The sequence below is a fragment of the Uloborus diversus genome, chromosome 1 (assembly GCF_026930045.1).
Source record: "Uloborus diversus isolate 005 chromosome 1, Udiv.v.3.1, whole genome shotgun sequence".
Classification (NCBI taxonomy): domain Eukaryota; kingdom Metazoa; phylum Arthropoda; class Arachnida; order Araneae; family Uloboridae; genus Uloborus; species Uloborus diversus.
In genome coordinates, this window is record NC_072731.1 from 202,535,987 (window position 1) to 202,555,004 (window position 19,018).

Here is a 19,018-nt window from a genome sequence, read left to right on the forward strand (position 1 = left end):
ATTACACTTTAACTTTCTTTTTACATTACAATATTTACTAATATGATTTGAATTAAAACATATAAAACAAACCCCCTTTTTTAGCAACATTTTTTTGTTTCTCATTTACAGTCATTTTTTCTGCAATGAAGCATTTTTTTACTTCAATGACCTTTTTCACAAACAATACAACGTTGAAATCGCTTACCTTCTTTCTCAGTACTTACTAACGCTGCAGCTGACGCTAGGTCTTTTCCATCTCAGTTGTGGGCTCTCGTTTGCGTAAATTTGAATTCGCGCCGAAACCAGTTCTTGCAAGACGAACCATTTCTTCTCCATTTACTTCTTGGCGAAGAAAGTTCATTAACTGTTCTAAACTGCGACAGTTCTTATCTTCGGTTAAATCTAAATTTCGGCTTCTTTCCCACGTTACTACAACTTCTTCCGGTAGACAGCTCTCAACCAAAGGTGTCAAGAAATCTCCATACTTTTCTTTGGTCCGTCCAAGAGTTTCCAACGCACGAAGTTTTCCTTCCAATTCGTCATAGAGGGATGGAAGATCAGCTTTCCCCCGTCCTGCGGCAGCATTTTTCATAACTAGTCTCAATAAATCTCGAACATATACTTGCACCAGCAGATCATCACGGCCAAATCTTTCCTTTAACTGCTCTATTGCTTTACTATAATTTTCTCCGGTAGCAGGGAAACTCAGCACTAATCTTTCTGCCTTCGAACCAGGTTCCATGATTGAATTAAATATTGCATTTTATCTTCATTATCAATGCCCTTGTCCTCATGGATTTTCTTGAATTGGCTCCAAAAATTTAAAAATTCTCTTGCTTCGCAGTTAAACTTTTTCAGTTCTATCGTTGGCAGCTTAAAGTTGCGCTTACTAATGTTCCCACTACGCTGAACATTTTTTAAGTTTTAAATCAAGCAGAGAGCAAGCTTGAATAAACTTGTCCCGATAATTTTCTGCTTCTTCACAATCTTCATAATATGCCTCCTCGGCAATTTCATCTTTCAACAACAGCTCAGATATTATATTCTGACAATCTTCTAGCCGCTTGAATTTGTCAGAACTCAGATTTCTTAAAATTAAAAGTTCATTCAAATCAGAAATTTCCTTCAAAAGTTCAGCTTCAATTTTTTTCATACTGAGGGTAAAAGACACTCTCAGTCCTTTTCTCTGAGCTTTCAGTGTAGTTGAATCCATCTTCTTATATAAATTCAAAGCACCCGTTCTGTCACGGACGCCAAATTATGTTGAATACAAACTGAAATTCCAACGATGAATTACTTTATTAGGACTGCATTAATCAATGCGGGTTGCTGGAATCCAATAAGATCACCTTTTCTTCATAAAAATACATTTATTTTGCTAAACCCACAAGAAAACTACAGAGCCAAAAATATCCAGGCATTATAGCAGCTTTTTCAAACTCCTACTAATTTCAAATTAATTTTACAGTGTTCTGACTATTTCTCGTGCATTATAATTATCATTCATCGGAACTCTCTTCACTTCTGTTCCCAACATCTTGTTCATGTCTCTTTTACCTAGCGATTATATGGAGCATGTAATTATATGGAGCAAATAAGTCTCCATTATCATAGTGAGGCATTATATGGAGAATCCTATTCCGCATCGAGCCATATGAACGTAATTCAAAAAAAGAAAAAAAATTGTAATTATTTACCAGTGATAAAATACTGCAATCCCATGTTTTATATGCACCAGGCAGATGTTTTCCCTCTCTCTTGTAAAGTAGCGAATATGTGACTTACGTTGACCTGGATCTGAGGAGTACAGGTTTAACAAATAACATTGCAACAACCAATTTTAGTACAACAAATAAATTGAAATCGAATAAAATATTTTTTAAATTTAAACTCGTAAAACGTGCGTTTTTCACACTGCTTTACAATCGATGCTATCCTGGATTAGTTAACATTCCTTATGTGCCTATGTTTCCAATAATCTGTTATTAATTTCATAATTTGTTTCATTCTCACTTTTTTTTTGTTGCAATTTAAAAAACTAAGCAAACCCTTTAAATGCAAAATAAAAAAAAGCGTCTGAAATTACCTTTTTCTATTCAGTAGCATGTTTTTGTTCTATTTTGAAGAACGTGAATATTATAGCAAAAGTGAAATATAGTTATTAATTTTATTAAATAGTGCTGCTTCAAAAGCTATTTTGAAAACAGAAAAGTAGGGTAATAAAAATTTTTTGCAGTTTGTGCATTTTGTAAAGTATAGAAACGTGTTTTAATTCTATTTACAGTTATTAAGCTATTAACTTTTCCGTATTGTCTAATTAACCATAACCTAATAATATGAATTAATGTGAAAGAAAATAAACCTTAAAATATTCTTACATTCTTTACTTTCTTAAAAGAAAAAAATAGAATTTGCATAAAAAAATGCTAATAGCATCAATGAGCTCAGTGACTTAATTAGCGATTTTACTGTGAAGCAATCTAAATGAATGAACTTCTTGGAATTCTTTGTTTTTCTTGTTTTTGACTAAACAGATTTTTAACTGTTCTTTGAAGACGGAAAATAAAGAAAAAAACATGTTTAATTTTGGTTAAAAAATCAGCTGTACATTTCCACCAACATTCTGGTCTTTACCATTGACTTTGTATATGATTTTTTTCTCTTACTCAGTTCAATACTCTACGTTTGAAATTTCATTCATCAAGTTTTTTTCTCTTGTGTAATGTTAAAACTCGTGAAGAGTGAATTAGTCAAAAAGTTAATGAACAAGTTAGTTAATTGTTTTTATACTGTAGCAATCAATGCAGTTTTTAATTTTTATATTAGCGAGTGTTTAAGGCGATACAACATTTTGGTGATAATAAATAAATGAATATATCAATCCTAGTTTTTGCCTGCTTAAGAATCACTGTTTTTATGTTTTTGAAATAATTTTGCTGTTTACAAATGGAGCTTGAAGTACTTGGTGTGGATAATTAAATCAGGTATTTTATTTTTTAAGAAATAGGTTTATGTTTCCTGAAAAAGTTAAAGAATTGATTTTATACCGTAGTAATCAACATTTTTTGATCTTTATTTTTTAGCGTGTACTTAAAAAGACGTAAAACGTTTTCAGTGATAGTAAATAAAGGAAAGCAACATTTCTAGTTTCTTGCATCTTTAAATATCAGTGTCTTCTCATTTTAAAAGTAATTTTACTTGAACTGCTTGGTGTAAAGAATTGCATCATATATATATTTTGCTTTAACGAATAGTTTTACGTTTTCTGCTTAAGTTAATTTTGTTAAACAGTTTTGCGCGCCCTTGGGAAAAGCAGTCTTAAACAAAAAGGATAGGATATTGGAAATAAGTATCTGAAATTACTAGAAACTATTCGAAAGTTCTCGTTAAAACTTGCTTAAGTTTACTGAAGTGTGCATCCAAATTAATTCGTCTCAATTATCCCCGCGAAATTGAACAAAGTCAAACTAGAGTGCTACTGTAGTTGTAAACCACACCAGAAAAGATAACTTAAGCTAAGAAGTCAAAAATCGACATGGTTATTTTAGCATTTTTAAGTTGAAATTAAATTTAATATCTTTACCAGTTATAGGATTACCATGTATTCGTTGACAGTCGATCCACTGGTTCACTATTTTATAATTTTAATTATGATTCGTAATCCTCATATATATATATATATATATATATATATATATATATCTTCTATATATATAAAAATGAATGTTTGTCTGTATGTCATCCATGAACTCTAAAACTACGCGGCAGATTTGGCTGAAACTTTCACCGTTTGTTATTTTTGGTACTGGGAATGTTTATAGACCAGTTCGAAAAAAATCCGATCGATAGTTCCTTTTTTATTCCAATTTAAGTCACAATCCATTGGATAAATACGAATAAAATTATCGGCTGCAGAAATTAATTCGCGTGAAAGATCCAAAGATAATTTCCAAAATCACTGATCGAATAACGCTGTGACGTCATCAGCAGTGAAGTTATTTTTAATATGAATTAATTTACAACTGAAACTGTCTATTGAATTTTCTATATGTTTTCATGACAAAATAGCTAAGATTCTTAATTTAATGTTTTCAACTGTTGCCAATTTTTTTGGCACCGAAAATACTTAATGTACTTCGACCTTGCGAATTTTTACCTGATAAGAAGAATTGCCCAAAGTTTGAGACCAAAAATTTCAACGATTTATGCCCAAACAGGTAGTTGCTTTACTCAAATGTAGAAGCCATTTTCACCCGTCATACTCTGACGAGTAATTTTCTAGATATTAAAGGAATTGGCTTCAACTAATTTAAAAAAATTAAAAAAAAATATTTGTAAAGAAAAATTAGAAGGAAGCTTACTTGATATTTATACACCATACGATAAAATAAACATCTAAACAATTTCAAATTAATATTGCAACGAAAGAAGGAGAAAAAATACATCGGCTTTATTCTTTTAAATTTTTAGATATAGATTTAATTTATAAATAAAAATTCTGTTTACGGCTTAGAGAAATTTGAGATCGAAATTTCTTTTTGTGCTTTAAAATCAATGATAACAACTGAAATACACCTTCTTTGCCAGTGCTAAGAAAAAAAGAAAGCACAGATGACGCTTGAATTCTTTAGTTTAAAATGTACGCAAAAAGATTTTGTTCTAAAAGAAGTTAATGGGGATTATATAGTAAGGAAAAAAAAGCAAAAATGTCTGGTCTATTAATAGTAAGGTACAGTTATAGTATAAAGCGTTGAAAAATACTAATAGCATTGTTTAATAAAAAGAGGAAATACGGACACCTTCTGTAAGGAGAAAGACCGTCAAAGGTACTTGAAACACAATCTTTTGATAAATATAAAGATTAATTGCTTAAATGTGGATGATATGTTGAATCTGACATGACTAACGAAGAGAAAAACGACGCCGCAAAAAATTCAAAAGACGATAATAAAGTATACTACATTTTATTCGAATATAAAGAAATAAATGAATAAATAAAAAAAAAGTTTAAAAAATATTATAAATAACTTTTGAAATGGATTAGTTTTAGAGTTAAGGTTCTAAAAGTAAAAATAATTTAAAAAATGGTCGAAAAATTTTAGTTAATTTAGTTTATTTAATCTAGCGCATATACCTTTAAATTTTATTTCTAACTAAGAGGAATTAAGTTAACGTTTTTGATTTAAAAGAAAAAGAAACAAGAGATTCGTCAATTAATAAATAAAAATAGAGAACCAGCATAGAATTTAAAATGTTAAAAAAGCCTCTTTAATTACGTACAGTAGGAGACTGCAACCACAGCATTCCTTTAAGAGGAATTTGTCTAATTGTTTGCCACAGTTACACTGAACCTTAAGAACTGTTCCACTTTTTGTACATGTAATTTTGAAAGTAAAGTAACTACTTCGGAATGCCTTTCCTAATGTTAATTTGAAAATTTTTTGAAGCGGTAACGATGGAGTAACAAATCATCTTCTGTGTTGTAATTGTTTTGGTTTTTAAGCATAAACAAGACACAAATTCCTTGCGAATGGGTGATATTTTCTGCACAAAGTTTAAGTTACACTTTTGGAACAAAAAACTTTTATTCATAAAATATGAAATCATTAAACAACTGATTTTAAAAAGTAAATTTTACAGTCATTTTTTGAAAAAATTAAAAACATTATGTAACTTGATTGAAGGAAAAGAAAATGGTACAGCACATAATCGTGATAGCAGAACAGTCTAAGAAAAACATAAAGATTGCAAACATTACCTTCAAAGTTCAAAAACAATTTTGAAAGTAACTTTCTTATCTGATGTGTTAGAGAACTCAATTTAATGTTCTTAAATGTACATTAAGATTTGCAGTTGGTCTTAAATTTTCTATTTTGTTTCATACTTGGTGTTCCATAAATGCTTCAAAAGGGCACAAAATGGTCACAGCGTTTTAAAGTTTCTAAAACCCTTCAGGCGAATTATTTTTACGTTTTCTAAACGTCATAAAGTGGAACAAAACCTTTGTAACAAAATGTTTGGTACTTAAATTTGGACACTTACTATAAACTCTACTCAGCTAGAAATTTCACAAACCGTTAACATTTAACGATATTTTTACAAGAAAGTATTCTAAAGCAGCTTTTCATGAATTGCTTTATACACACATAAGGCAATTAAATTCAATGAAACTCAGTTTGTCCTTCATAATTAAATAAATAAATAAATAAATAAATAAATAAAAAACACGATCCTCTAATGTATTGTAAGTGTGTAAGCTTAAACAAAGGATACAGACAGGACCGAAGAAGTCGCCAAAGCCGTTTTCGAAGCTTTTGGCTCAATTTGACTCTATCTCTGTTTCTCTCTTTTTTTATTGTATTTTATTTTGTACTTGCCTTATGACGTCAACAACAACAACATTTCTTTTTTCATGAAATACTAAATGAACATTTTCCTAAATATATCTGGAAAAAGTACACAGTGTCTAAAAAGTCCTGAACACATTTAAAAAATCCATAGCTAATACACAAATTGTGGTATGAATATGCGGTCAGCGCAATTATACTTTACAGGTTCTCAAATATTTTAGGACATCGTAAAAACAATAATAACTTCTAAATTATGTTCAAATATGGCGACGTACAGTCACAGTAAGAAACACACACGTAATATGAGGTGTTTAATCATTCTGTTAACCCGAAAGCAATAACTTTCATTACCAAAACTCAATGTGTGCACCAGTTGCTGCTCAAACCACATCTAAATGTATTTAGCAGTAAGCTACCGCCTCTAAGCCAGAGCTAAGGCTATACGCAATACACCAGGCAGCCCAGTTATCACATCCTGAGACTTCAATTTCGTTGTTGTTAGAACTTCTAAATACCCAAGTTTTGCCTTCAATTCACGAGTTAAAACGCACCATGTTGCGGACGCTCGCTGGTGAGATAAATTTATTTTATAAACAAGTTTTTTTTTGCAAATATCAGCTTTAATGAGATGACATCTGCTTCCAGCTCGGTTATACATTATTCCTGACTGAGGAGTTCTTATTAGAATGAAACTGCAGTCTCAGAATGTGATAACCGGACTGTCTGGTATATAGCATGCACATATAAATGGTACGCAAGTTCCTTCGATATTCTAGCCAGCATGGACTGCGGAACAGTTTGTGCTACTTGGATAATTCGGAGAACCTTCAGATCTTCCAGACATAAGCGAACCGCATATGCATTTTTTATAAACCCACAAAAGGGAGAGTAAAGGGGTGTGCTGTGCTCATTCATTCGACAATTTGTTGCTTTTTACGAATTTTTTTAGTCTATCAAGCACTTTATAATTCCCTATTTAATTCATTTAGCAAGGTATTTCAACAAATATTTTAAGATTTTTCTTATTTCTATTTTTCACTGATCTTTGAAGTAAAGATGTCGGTGTGTTTGTTTACACTTCAGTTTTAACAGTACACTTACTTATATGTCGCTACTAGTTGTTTTTCGCAAATGATTGATTGAACCAATTATAATATGACGTGATTCAAATATTTCACTAGATTATCAACCATTTCACTTGAATATAATAAAACGTGTTTAGCCGTTTTGGTTTACGTTTTGCATAAAACCGTTGATGAAGTATAATTAAAACCTGAGTTTAATGTGTTATTCATTACTTATGGAAAAATTACCGAAGGGAAAATTCTTACTGTTTCTTTATGTTAAAAGGAAAATAAATTTCAGTAAGTAAGATAAAAACGCTAATTCCTAAGTCGTAAACTTCCGCTTTTGCGTACTTGTCAAAATTAATCGCCACCTTTTCTTTCTAATGAGAAGGAAATACTTAAGCCTGTTAAAACGATAGCATAGCTGCATATTTTTTTTTTCGTTTTGTGTACTTCAAAAACAATAACCAGATAAAGCATTCAGAACTTCCCTCGTAAGGGAGAACAAACAACTTTAATTTATTTCTAGCTGGATTATTTCAAAATTAATTAACATACGCAGCTCTTGCTATTAATCTACGAAAAATTATTGTCTGGCAGAATTAAAAGTAAGAACGAGATGTTTTTAATTTAAAGATTCATCATTAAGGGTGTGAGAAACGTTTAAAAAAAGTCTGGAACACAATTTGGAACTGATTCATTGGGATATTTAATCTTTCTTTTCTATTTATTTTTTAAAGTTTGCATTAGTAAGTTAAAATTTTGCACACGCAATTACAATTCTGTTTTTAAATTTTGACAAGTGTTTCTGTGGGTTGGACTACAAGCAACAAGACATGAATATCAAATATCAAATATATATAGTAATACCGAAACACAGTTTCATAAATATTTATAAATACTTAGAGATACAGTTAATGTTACACGTACCAGAACTTTACTGAGAAATAAACACAAATTTACTCGTTAAGTCAATTTGAAGGGAAGAAGTCTTCAGAAAATATTTCATGTTCTATTTATTCAACAAACACATTCTATTTATTAAACAAATATTGTCGTATGCTATGCATTAGGTTTTGAGTAAATACTTGTTTGTAATCATAGAGTGTGAAATTGCATAGTGGTCAAAAAAGTAAACATCGAATCAAACAAAAAAAAAAAAAAAAACAGAGAATTTGGAATTTATTGATAGGAAAACGAACACCACTTGCTGAATCGCGTTTGTTTTTAATTTATACAACAGAGTTTTCTTGTCGTTGATGATATTTGCTTGTTCAAAGTTTGTTTAACTTGTTTGTTTTGTGCTTGTTTAATTTATATCCTATAATTCTAACCGCTTTCTTTACATGGATGACATTTTAACATTTTCATCGAGTTGTTTTAATGTGTATGAATCTTTCCGTTTGAACACGGGAAAAAATAATTAAAAGAACTACGAAAACAAACGCAGCAATTTTAAACTTTATGCAGCAAAATCAGCTTATATCTATCTGATAATTAGAAAGAATAACTAGTAAAAATATTTTGTAAGAATGGAGTGGAATGAAAACCGTGTATGAAAGTCTACTGAAACGATTGATTTCTTTTTATATGCCATTAGGGATTGCAATACCGGACCAAAAACTCAATACCGGTGTTCGGTATTTTTAAACATGATACCGGAATACCGGTACTAGTACCAGTATTTGAAATTTCTCAAAAAAGTTTTGAAAACATATTGTTTCGCTCCCACATTTCATAATTTCATAAAAACCTATATTATTTATGAAAACGTGTTGTGAACAAAAATAAATATATATCATAATACGAAATCAATTATATTAAAAAATATAATGCATGTACCGAAGTCTTTCTAAACTTGTGAGACATTTTAGTGCTCAACTTTCTTCAAATAATTCGGTCTCTTTGGCGTTATTTTGGGATAAATCATTTTGTGTGTATGTGTGTGTTTCTTTTGTATTGTGTGTATTATTGTTATTGTTTGTTAAATTTATAACTGGTTGTACTTTCTATCCGAGAGACAATACTTTTCCAATATCAACGCCATTTTTTCTTCGGCAGGAGAGGTTTGTATTTGCTTTTTTGCCCTTTGGTTTGAAATTTACGATAAGCTTGACTAAATTTGATCTTGTAAGTTTCTCTTATTCATTTTCGCTTTCTTTTCAATATTCTTGCAATTATAACTGTGTAAATATCTGAAAATATGTTTCAATTGATTAGATTTACCTCTATGCAAATTTTCAAGGCACTAGCAAAATTGGCAAGTATGAAGCCAAATGGCGAGACAGGACAACAAACCAATACTGGTGACAACAAATTACCGTTTGTTATGCTACCAAGAAAACGTTTTTGTGAAAAGTAAGTACAGTTGAGACAAATAATTAAAAAATAAATCAAAAATTATTACTGCAATCAATGGTTGGAATAATTTGTTCATAGGACAAGTGCATTCAAAATTACACTCGAAATAGAGAAATGGAAAAAATAAAAACCTAGTGCACTGAATCGCACGAAAATGCAATGCATCTAACCATCTAGTAATGACAATATCATTTTTCAATCTACTTTTTTGTAATGATATTCTATTAGTTCGTGCTTTTGAACAAATTTTTGCATGAAGAGATTGATTTTGGTTATGTATCTTGGAAAAAGAAAAGTACATAGTAGTATTTGGTAATATATAGTAGTAAAAGTAGATATTTAACAAGTAAAATTGTATATTCTTTAAATGAAACTATTTATTATTGTCAGCTAATACCGAAAATACCGGTATTTTACCTCAGCAAATCTCGGTATTACCAAGATGAAAAATTGCTTGAAAAACTGGTATTCGGTATACTGGTATTGCAATTACTATATGCCTAATTACGAATTGAACAATAAAAATCAATAATAGTTGTTCTATTTTTGAGAGAAGGGGACACAATAATATCTAGTAATATGATAAATAAATTGGAAATAAAGCATTTAAAAAGTAATATGATTATTTAAACTATTGTATTTAAAATATTAAAAAAAGTGACAATCTGCTTTGAGTTTTTAAATTGTAAGATTAAAAAAGGTTTACAACTGATGCTATACTTTACATTTTGAACATATAATAAAATACATAACTTACTTGCATTGCAACTTAAAAGTACTGAAAAGTATGGATAACATGGCTTTATGGGGAAAACAATTGCAATTTCAACGAAACACAAGGAATGAGGGTAAATTACACTGATAAACAAGACATAGATATATGTCATGGTGTTTACTTCTTCTAATATAGTTTTTAATGCAGATTACAAATCTGAAAAACATTTTGCTCTATCATGTCAGGTTTTCAAGATATCAACAAAAACATATATTTTTTAATCCCCTTTTTTTAGATTTTTTTTTCGCTTTTTTTCGTTTTTTTTTTAATGGAAAACTAAATTTTCCCCTGGTTTGTGAGTAGTTCAGCCCCCCCCCCCTCCGAAATTTCAATACCTCAATGGAAATCTATAAGCTACAATGTTATTTAAAAATGTTTTGTTCCCCGTCACATTTCCAGTAATTTGCCTCCACTTCGTGTGAAGTTGGGGCCCATGAAGAACTTCGTGAAGACACTAGACAGCAACTCAGATGCTTTTCGGCACCTATCGAACAAGTTTCCAGAGTTGAGTTATGCGAAAGTGAAAGAAGGTTTGTTCATGCGTCCACAAATAAGGAAGATCATTGTCTTACTCAGCAGTACTGAAAAATATGCTTGGTTCACATTCAAGTCTGTTGCAGCAAATTTCCTTAGAAATAATAAATCTGAATATATATTATTGTGCAGAAGTTCATTAGTACGTACAGCTTGATGAGTTGCAAAATGTCCCTAAAAAGATTCATCTCCTCGACTTCTTTCCCAACAACTTAGGTTCTGTCAGCGATGAACATGGCGGACGTTTTCGTCAGGAAATCTCGATGGTCAAGAGGGTCTGATTTAAGTGTAAGCTCGTGATGCCCGAGCTTAGAGGACCGCTAGCCTCCCAAAATTAGAAACTTTTTTTTAGACATATAAATGTTTTTAATTGTTTGGAAGTATAAAAATTATTTTTTGTTCAAGTGTAAATTAAAAAATTTAATTGTTATTGCTGACTCTGTTTCAACAAAGTTTATGAGTTTAGTGGGAAACCAACTCTCTCCCATTAAGCGAGACAATTATGAGGAGTGACATCTAGTATAAAATTAGATGGCTCGCCTGTCACTCCATGTTAGTACGGAGTTCACTATTGGTGCTTATGGCATTTATTTATTTATTTTTTTTGTTAATGTACAATATTTCAAGATGTTTGAATCTTTTGAAACTACTTATTTATATAAACTTCAAATTAGAAATACATTGACACGGGAATTAAGTAACTTCATAACTTCCTTTTAAGAGTAGGGGAAGGTTTCCTTCAATGAACCTCAGAACAGTTTTCGATTTTTTTAAAAAGTAAATCCAAGTCAAATATCACGTTAATTATAGGAACAATTTGTCAGCATGTTTCTCTTTTAATAATAACATTAACTTTCATGATAAATTTACACAATAAATAAATAAAAATTAAAAATGATTATTTTAGCATGTGATCCATTTATGACAACGGGTTGCTATGGATGGACCATCGAGTTTCTATCGATGGACCACATTCTCAAATTAAAAAAAATCAATGCGTAACTTACAAGTATTTATAACAGCTGATCAACAAAATACTAAAAATAACAATAAGTTATAGAAAAAATTTTTCTGAAAAGTTATATTTTCGGATAAGAGGAATATAAAAAAACCCCCCAGCACTCACAAAAAACGCAGCTGTTGTCATCACACCTCGTTCACCACTTGATATTTTCCCAACCTGTGCAACACCATTCTTAGCAACGAGTAATATCTTTTTGACCTCTTTTGAACCTTTGAAAGTTTTGTTAAATCCATTTCGAAAATTTTCGTTCTACGCAATATTGTACTTGCTTTCTAAAATGTCGAATACATGCTAGCATTGCGAGGAGTCACACTACTTTGAGATGCACAGGAAATACTGAAAAATAACTGTCATTCGTCTCAGTTAAAATTAAACGTTTATGTTTTGGAGCATTAAATTAAAGTGATAATGCACAAATAACTCAAAAATTTTCTAAGTTTAATTAGAAGGTTTAACGGTTTTAGTATATGAGTTTATTTTATAGTTCGTATTTGATTATCAAAGAATGTAGAGAAAACAGTAAAAGATCGTAACCTATTTCCTGTTATAGGAATTCTTCAAAATACTTTATCAACTATTGAAGTGTTAGCTCTTAATTGACTATAAGGAATTTTATTGGGACATACTTTGTGGCTTTGAGCATTTGCATCATAAGGATGATTTACGAGATAATAAACAACTTTTCCCTCTGTTACACGACAAAAGCTAAACAATAATTTTTATGGGTGTTACGACGTTCATTTTACGGTTTCATACAATATCATAAATCTCTCTTGATCATAAAATCTGCTCTTAAGAGTCACTTTCAAAAAGCCCAGAAATTAAGTGTAACCAAAGCAATCCCTTAAAATGAAACGAATGAACTTATTAATATTACACGCTCTCTACTCTAAAGAGCCTTTCTGAAGACTATCTGCCTGCTAAATTAGGGCTTTAAAATAATTCAAACTTTCCGATTGAAAAACATTTTATTTGTGAGTCACTTCAGTATTGAAATAAAGGTTAAAAAGTATTTAAAAAAATGAAAAGTCGATTGAAGTGCCTTTGAAGTCCTACCATTAATCTAAAAGTATTTGTCTGCGCGATTATTTTCCGAGTTTTTTGATGAAAAACAAAGTTTCGTGAACGGTCTTTCGAAAAATGTATCATCATACTCTCTATAAATTTTAACCGTATATAGTTCATAATCTATATCATTAAGCTTATTTCCTTTCCTTTTTAAATATTAATAATAAATAATAAAAATAGTTTGGGTCGTTTTAAAAGATATTTTTTGACCCAGAATAAAGCCTAAAATATTGATTTTTTGTTACTTATTTCTACCATTATTTTCGTTGTTTTCTTAAACAGTGCATATGCTACTTTAAAAAATCGAAATTCGGTCAATATCGAAATTCACATACTAAAGATATATGCTAGAGAAGAAATATTTCATGTTAATCGCCAATAAAGGCCGAGTGTTAAATGTAAAGTAAGTACCTGATTTAAGAAAAAAAAAAAGAAAAAGAAAAAAAAAATACAAGGCAATGAAGTCGCATGCAGTAAACTCTCCCCAATCTTTTAATCCAATTAAGTTAAGTTTAATGGTTTTGCTGCTTGAGGTATCGTTGTTAAAATTTCGTCCGACTGAAAAATCACAAAAGTGCTTTCAATTTGACGAAACTGATATAAACAGCGCTGTTTGCGAAAAAATGTAACATTTCCCCGGAGGTACTTTCTCTACTTCGATGATACCGCAATGAAGTGTAGAGGCAAATAAGCCGCAGGAAAAATAGACTTTGACTAATCGAATTTGTATCGTTCCCTCTGCAGGCTATTTGGTAAACTGCTAAGTGTGTCTTCGAGAAGGTACCACTGCAAAATGAGATTTCTACATTTCCGGACAAAATGCTTTCTTTTAGCGAGAGATAATGAACAAAGATTGTCTTGTAGAAATTTAAACAAGTTTCGGTCAAATTTAACAAATCCACTTGATGAAAGTTTTATTATACGCCGTGACAGTAGTTTTAAAAATAAAACATGAAAGATTTTACGTTTAACACTTTATCATCTCCTCGGTTATTTCGGTTATTTTTTATTTAGTCCAAAAGTAAATCAGTATAAAAATCGATACATATGTGTGTATATATTAATGTATGTATATCCCCAAAACAAATCCACAGTTTAACAGTTATTCCCCTATACAAATTCACCAAATTTGACAGAAACGTACTTCGGCACCTGGGAAGGAATGTGGGCCGAAAGAGTACCGAACCGTTCGCATTTTAATTTTAGAACCGGTAAATGGTAGTAATAGGCTCTTTCTCCCCAAAATAATTATCCGACCGGTTCGATTTTAGTCGCATTTGAAAACCCTCGAAAAAGACATCTTTTTGAAGACAACCACGAAATCCCTAAAATCACCAAGAGAAAAGTTATAAGCATTTTTAAGTAATGGAAAACCAATTTTAAATCGGAAATTTATAGTCTGCCGCGACTTCAGTTTTAGTGAAAGCGAATAAAATTATTGAGAAGAAAGGTCTGTTGCAATTTTTTTCTCGACTGTGAACAAGAAAAATTCTTGTTATTGCTTTGAAGCTTTTCCTGTAATCGGTGATTTTTTTTTCCTTTTTGGTTATTTTTCCGCTATTTGTTGGAAATTTTGTATATATTTTTTTCAAGCCTTATTGTTGAACACGTGTCACTTAACGTGGCTTTTTTGTTCAAGGTAGATTGTATAAGGCCGAACGACGCAGCTAGTAAATAAATAAAGAAGTTTTATGCATCTAAGCTCACTATACAACGATTTAGTGTTTATTTGATATTATCTTGCTTGAAGCCTCTGTAATGATCTTCTACAGTAGCATCAAAAATAAATTAAAATATTAGAAAGTGGACATTTGACACGAGTCACATTGCTTAAAATTAACAATAAACGAAGAAAAAAACTGCTTTATAAATTAAAATTGATTATTAAGAGGTAAATGGATTAATTAATCACTAGGTTAATTAAAAATACTTTCCTATTAAAACATTAACATAAATCATGTAACATGCAGGCGAAAACTATGCTCGTGTATTTAGTTAATTATTTTCATTAAATGTTTAATGATTAGCAGTTCCCAAGTAATTGCTTTACAGCGTGGTGCGTGAACATAAAGTTGTCCTAAGTCAATTAAACCTACTAGCATTCAACATTCATATCGTTACAAAGCTTCAGCTTTCTAACACAAAATGCATTTTCTTTAAAGACTGGAGCATGGAATTAAAACTAAAACATAACTCTTTAAGGTGACGTAAAGCTATGTTAATCGTTATGTAAATAAAACGAAATTTTTCCTCAAATTGGTTGTTGTTATGTAAGATTAAATTCTAACAGTCAAGATTTTAAATTAGAACATTTGAAACATCAAATCGATACTGAGTTTTTCAAAAATATCCTATTGGTTTATAACTTACATGCTACAATACGAAATAAAAAATAATATTAAATAATTTACAAAGAAGAAAAAAAAATCACTGAGTATTTTAAACAAATATTTTCCATTGGTGTTTAAATGCAGTTACTATGACGCAAAGGAAGAAATCAGTAATTTGTCGCTTGTTTATCAGTACTAATATTATAAATGTGAATGTGACTTTTTTCTTTGTTTGCTTGTAATTCTTTTACGCCTTTGCTACTCTACCCACTCATGAAATTTTGTATACACATAGTCAGGGATGCAGAATAGACCACAGGCTACCTTTTAGTCAAAAAAGGTATTCCAAGATTTTTATTTCAATTTTATAGAAATCATCAATTTTCGAGTATCTCATCAAAAAAAAAAAAAGTCATATCGTATTACCCCACATTATCCGGCATACCGGAAAAAAGTGAGGTTGACCAGCGTGCTGGAAAGTTCGAATTTTCCGGCATGCCGGATAATTTGAGGTTTACTTTGCAACAAAACCAAAGTAAATTTCTCCATTCAGTTTCAATCAGAAGGTAAAACACTGTAAGCAAAAAAATGAATAAATCCCGAAAGTAAAATTTTTTCAAAAAATTTGTGCATTGCATATAAAATGTGCTTGTTATTTATAGTAATACATTATTAATGGATTTAATTGTAGACCAATAAAGCAATCAACTCAGAAGCAATCATAGTTGCTGCGATTTGTTTTTTAAATAAATTATTTTAGGTTTCTTATAGAGAGGTTAGTTTAATTTTTATTTATTGAATAGCTATGGTAAATTCTTTAGCACTGGTTTGGAGGCGTTAACTTACTGCTTAAATGCTTGCTTACTCAGTTTTATTTTAATTTTTACAGAATTACTCGTTATTAAACAATATTTTTCATGTTAAAATAATTAATGAAATTGTTAATAAATATTTTTAAAAAATTAAACTGGTTGTTAATATTAATAAGTTTGTTAATACTAATATAATGTATAGAACTTACGTTCATTTTTAAGCTGAACATATTTTTTACAGAATTAATTTTTTTTCTTGGCCTCTATTTTTCCGGCATGCCGAAAAGGACCAGGCAGGTGTTATCGAAAATCTGGTGACCCCCGAATTTTGTGGCATGCCGCATAATGCGGGGTAATACGGTATTCGTTTGATTTTTGCAGCCTTTCAAACATTTTAAAAAGCTGCACTATATGAACTTGACCCAAAATTTGAGGGATAACTAGAACAGTCCTTAGTTTTTTATCTGAAGCAGATTACATATCGTCGCCTCAGAGCAACAGTAAGATATCTTAGTATTATGTATTTCTGGGATTAGTTATCATAATGTTTCTCTGATGCGAAGATATTCTAAAACGAGGCTTATCATCATTATTGAAGCTTCGTCTGCGATTTCTGGTCACGGAATTGACATTTATTTCCCTCCTCAGTGACAAGACAGCCCTCGGTGGGTCCTGGCGTTCTCAACAATTTTCTTCCAGGCCTCTCTTTTTTTGGCCATGCCTTGCCAAATCTTCACTTAAATGGTAGAATAATCCTTATCAAGGCAATCAACCCATCTGAGGTTGGAATTGATATTTAATAAAGTTAAATTTCTGAATCGTAACAAAAGATATTTTCTTGAAGAAAAAATAAAAAAAGCAAGCATGAAGAATTAAAGAAGGAGAAGACAGATTTATCTTTCAAAATAAATATCGATTGTTTCGTAATCATAGTTATTCGTAGAAAAAGGAGTGACAACTTTTTTTTTTTTATTTGTCCAAAAAAAAAAAAAAAAAAAAAAACCAGAATAATGGATTGAGTTGTTATGTTTGTTTTTAACAATCGACTGAAGTTTTGGGACTTTAAAAATATCCAAAGAGGTCTAAATTTAAATTTTTAATCAGAAAATTGCTCTTTTCGACACATTGAGAGAAAATTTTGCAATTTTTTTTTGCCTGATTGCCGAAAATGTGCCACTTGACGCAACTTTTATTTTTGAGATAGACCGTGCAACGCCGGGAAATGCAGCTAGTATAATTGCAAACCAACAGATTTATTTTATATAGGCTATTTCCCGAGCAAACCAATAAGGATAATAAGCAAATATTAATATAAAAACAATAAAATATTTGCTTCTTAGTAAGTCCATTATTTATTTTGTTTTATGCTAAATAAGTTTCAACGAACATCAGTAAACAACTCTCTCGTCCATCAGAGATGTTTATAACCAAACTATTACTTGGACAGTTTTTGTAATGTAAGCATTCCTTTGAACGAAATAAAAATTTTACTTGAGCACTGTTTCGCAGAAAGTGAGGTAATTACTCATGAGAGAGTTGTTTTAAAAGTTAGTAAAGCATCCTTTTTAAAGTTTGGAAAAATATAAATGGGTTTTTTTCCTTCAGTTAGATTCTAGTATGTTGAAAAATACCATTTATTTGAACTCAATTTCAAGAAAGATATTTTATTTTGTAGTTTTACTGTGGAACATTTTTAAGTTGACTAGATGGTTCATTATAAATGAACTATTAGTTACTAATTCTAAAAAAGGTTTACGAGGCTTTGATTTTCTTTTTTTTTTTGTGACGGAAGATAAATTTTAACTTATTAAGGAATTGTCTAACCCAGCTTTCTAAATGTTTTTTTTTTTTTAATGCTAGAAACCTGCAATAAGAACGAGTGACTTATTTTGCTAATATACGATACTAATGTTTCTCTTTTTTTTTTCTTTTTCAGAAACAGCTTTTTCACCTATTGGACGGAACTTGAGTACATCAACTGTCCATCGGGGCTGCAACCTATGCTGTCTTCTTATATGAAGAATAATTGTTTCATATTCTTAGCAAAATGACCCCAGTTGATGCATTTTAGTCATGTTTCGGGTTTCTTGTTGTGGAGATATCGGTTGTCCATGGTCGATATGGAATTTGCAAACGTCCAGTTAAGACGAGTCTAATTGAATGTGAGGGGGAACAGTAAAATTTTGATGCGCATGCTTCGGTAATTTTAATGAGACTAATTGTAGCTAACACACATTTGCAAAAGCTGGCATCCCTGAAAACTAGTAGATGCTGTCATTGACGACTGTAAACTAAATGTTAGACTTTCCATCTCATCGGTGGTTAGACTGTATGAAAAAAGCAAAAAATCTTTAATACATTGAATGTATGTACTAACAATAATAGTCATAAAAAAGGGAAAACAACTTAAAAGCATGAACAGTCAAATTATATATGCGTGGTATAAAGTGATTGAGAAAAATAGCCTATCGGCAACACGAGATTTATTCACTGTTTAGTTGAATTTAACAGGAACATGATGCATGTTTAATATCAAGCAGTACTTAGTAATAATAACACTTACAGAAAATTAGTGAAATTGCATTATTTGAACAAGGAGGTAATATTCATGGATTTGTCGGAAAAATATGGCTCTATATTAACGTGATATTGGTTTGGACAAAATTATTGCGGTCGTTAAGTAATTAAATTTCACTATTATGCCTAACACATGAT

The 19,018-nt window shown here is 30.6% G+C and overlaps 1 protein-coding gene across 1 annotated transcript; it reads right to left on the minus strand.

Moving 5' to 3' along the window:
* Window positions 1-223: 223 nt before the first annotated feature.
* Window positions 224-724, minus strand: LOC129218205 (uncharacterized). The gene has a single exon (XM_054852423.1). The coding sequence runs from the start codon at window positions 722-724 to the stop codon at window positions 224-226; it is 501 nt and encodes a 166-aa protein (XP_054708398.1).
* Window positions 725-19,018: the final 18,294 nt, after the last annotated feature.

Excerpts from the sequence above, each read along its gene's own strand:
- LOC129218205 (XM_054852423.1), bottom strand. The coding sequence starts at position 724 with ATGGAACCTGGTTCGAAGGCAGAAAGATTAGTGCTGAGTTTCCCTGCT.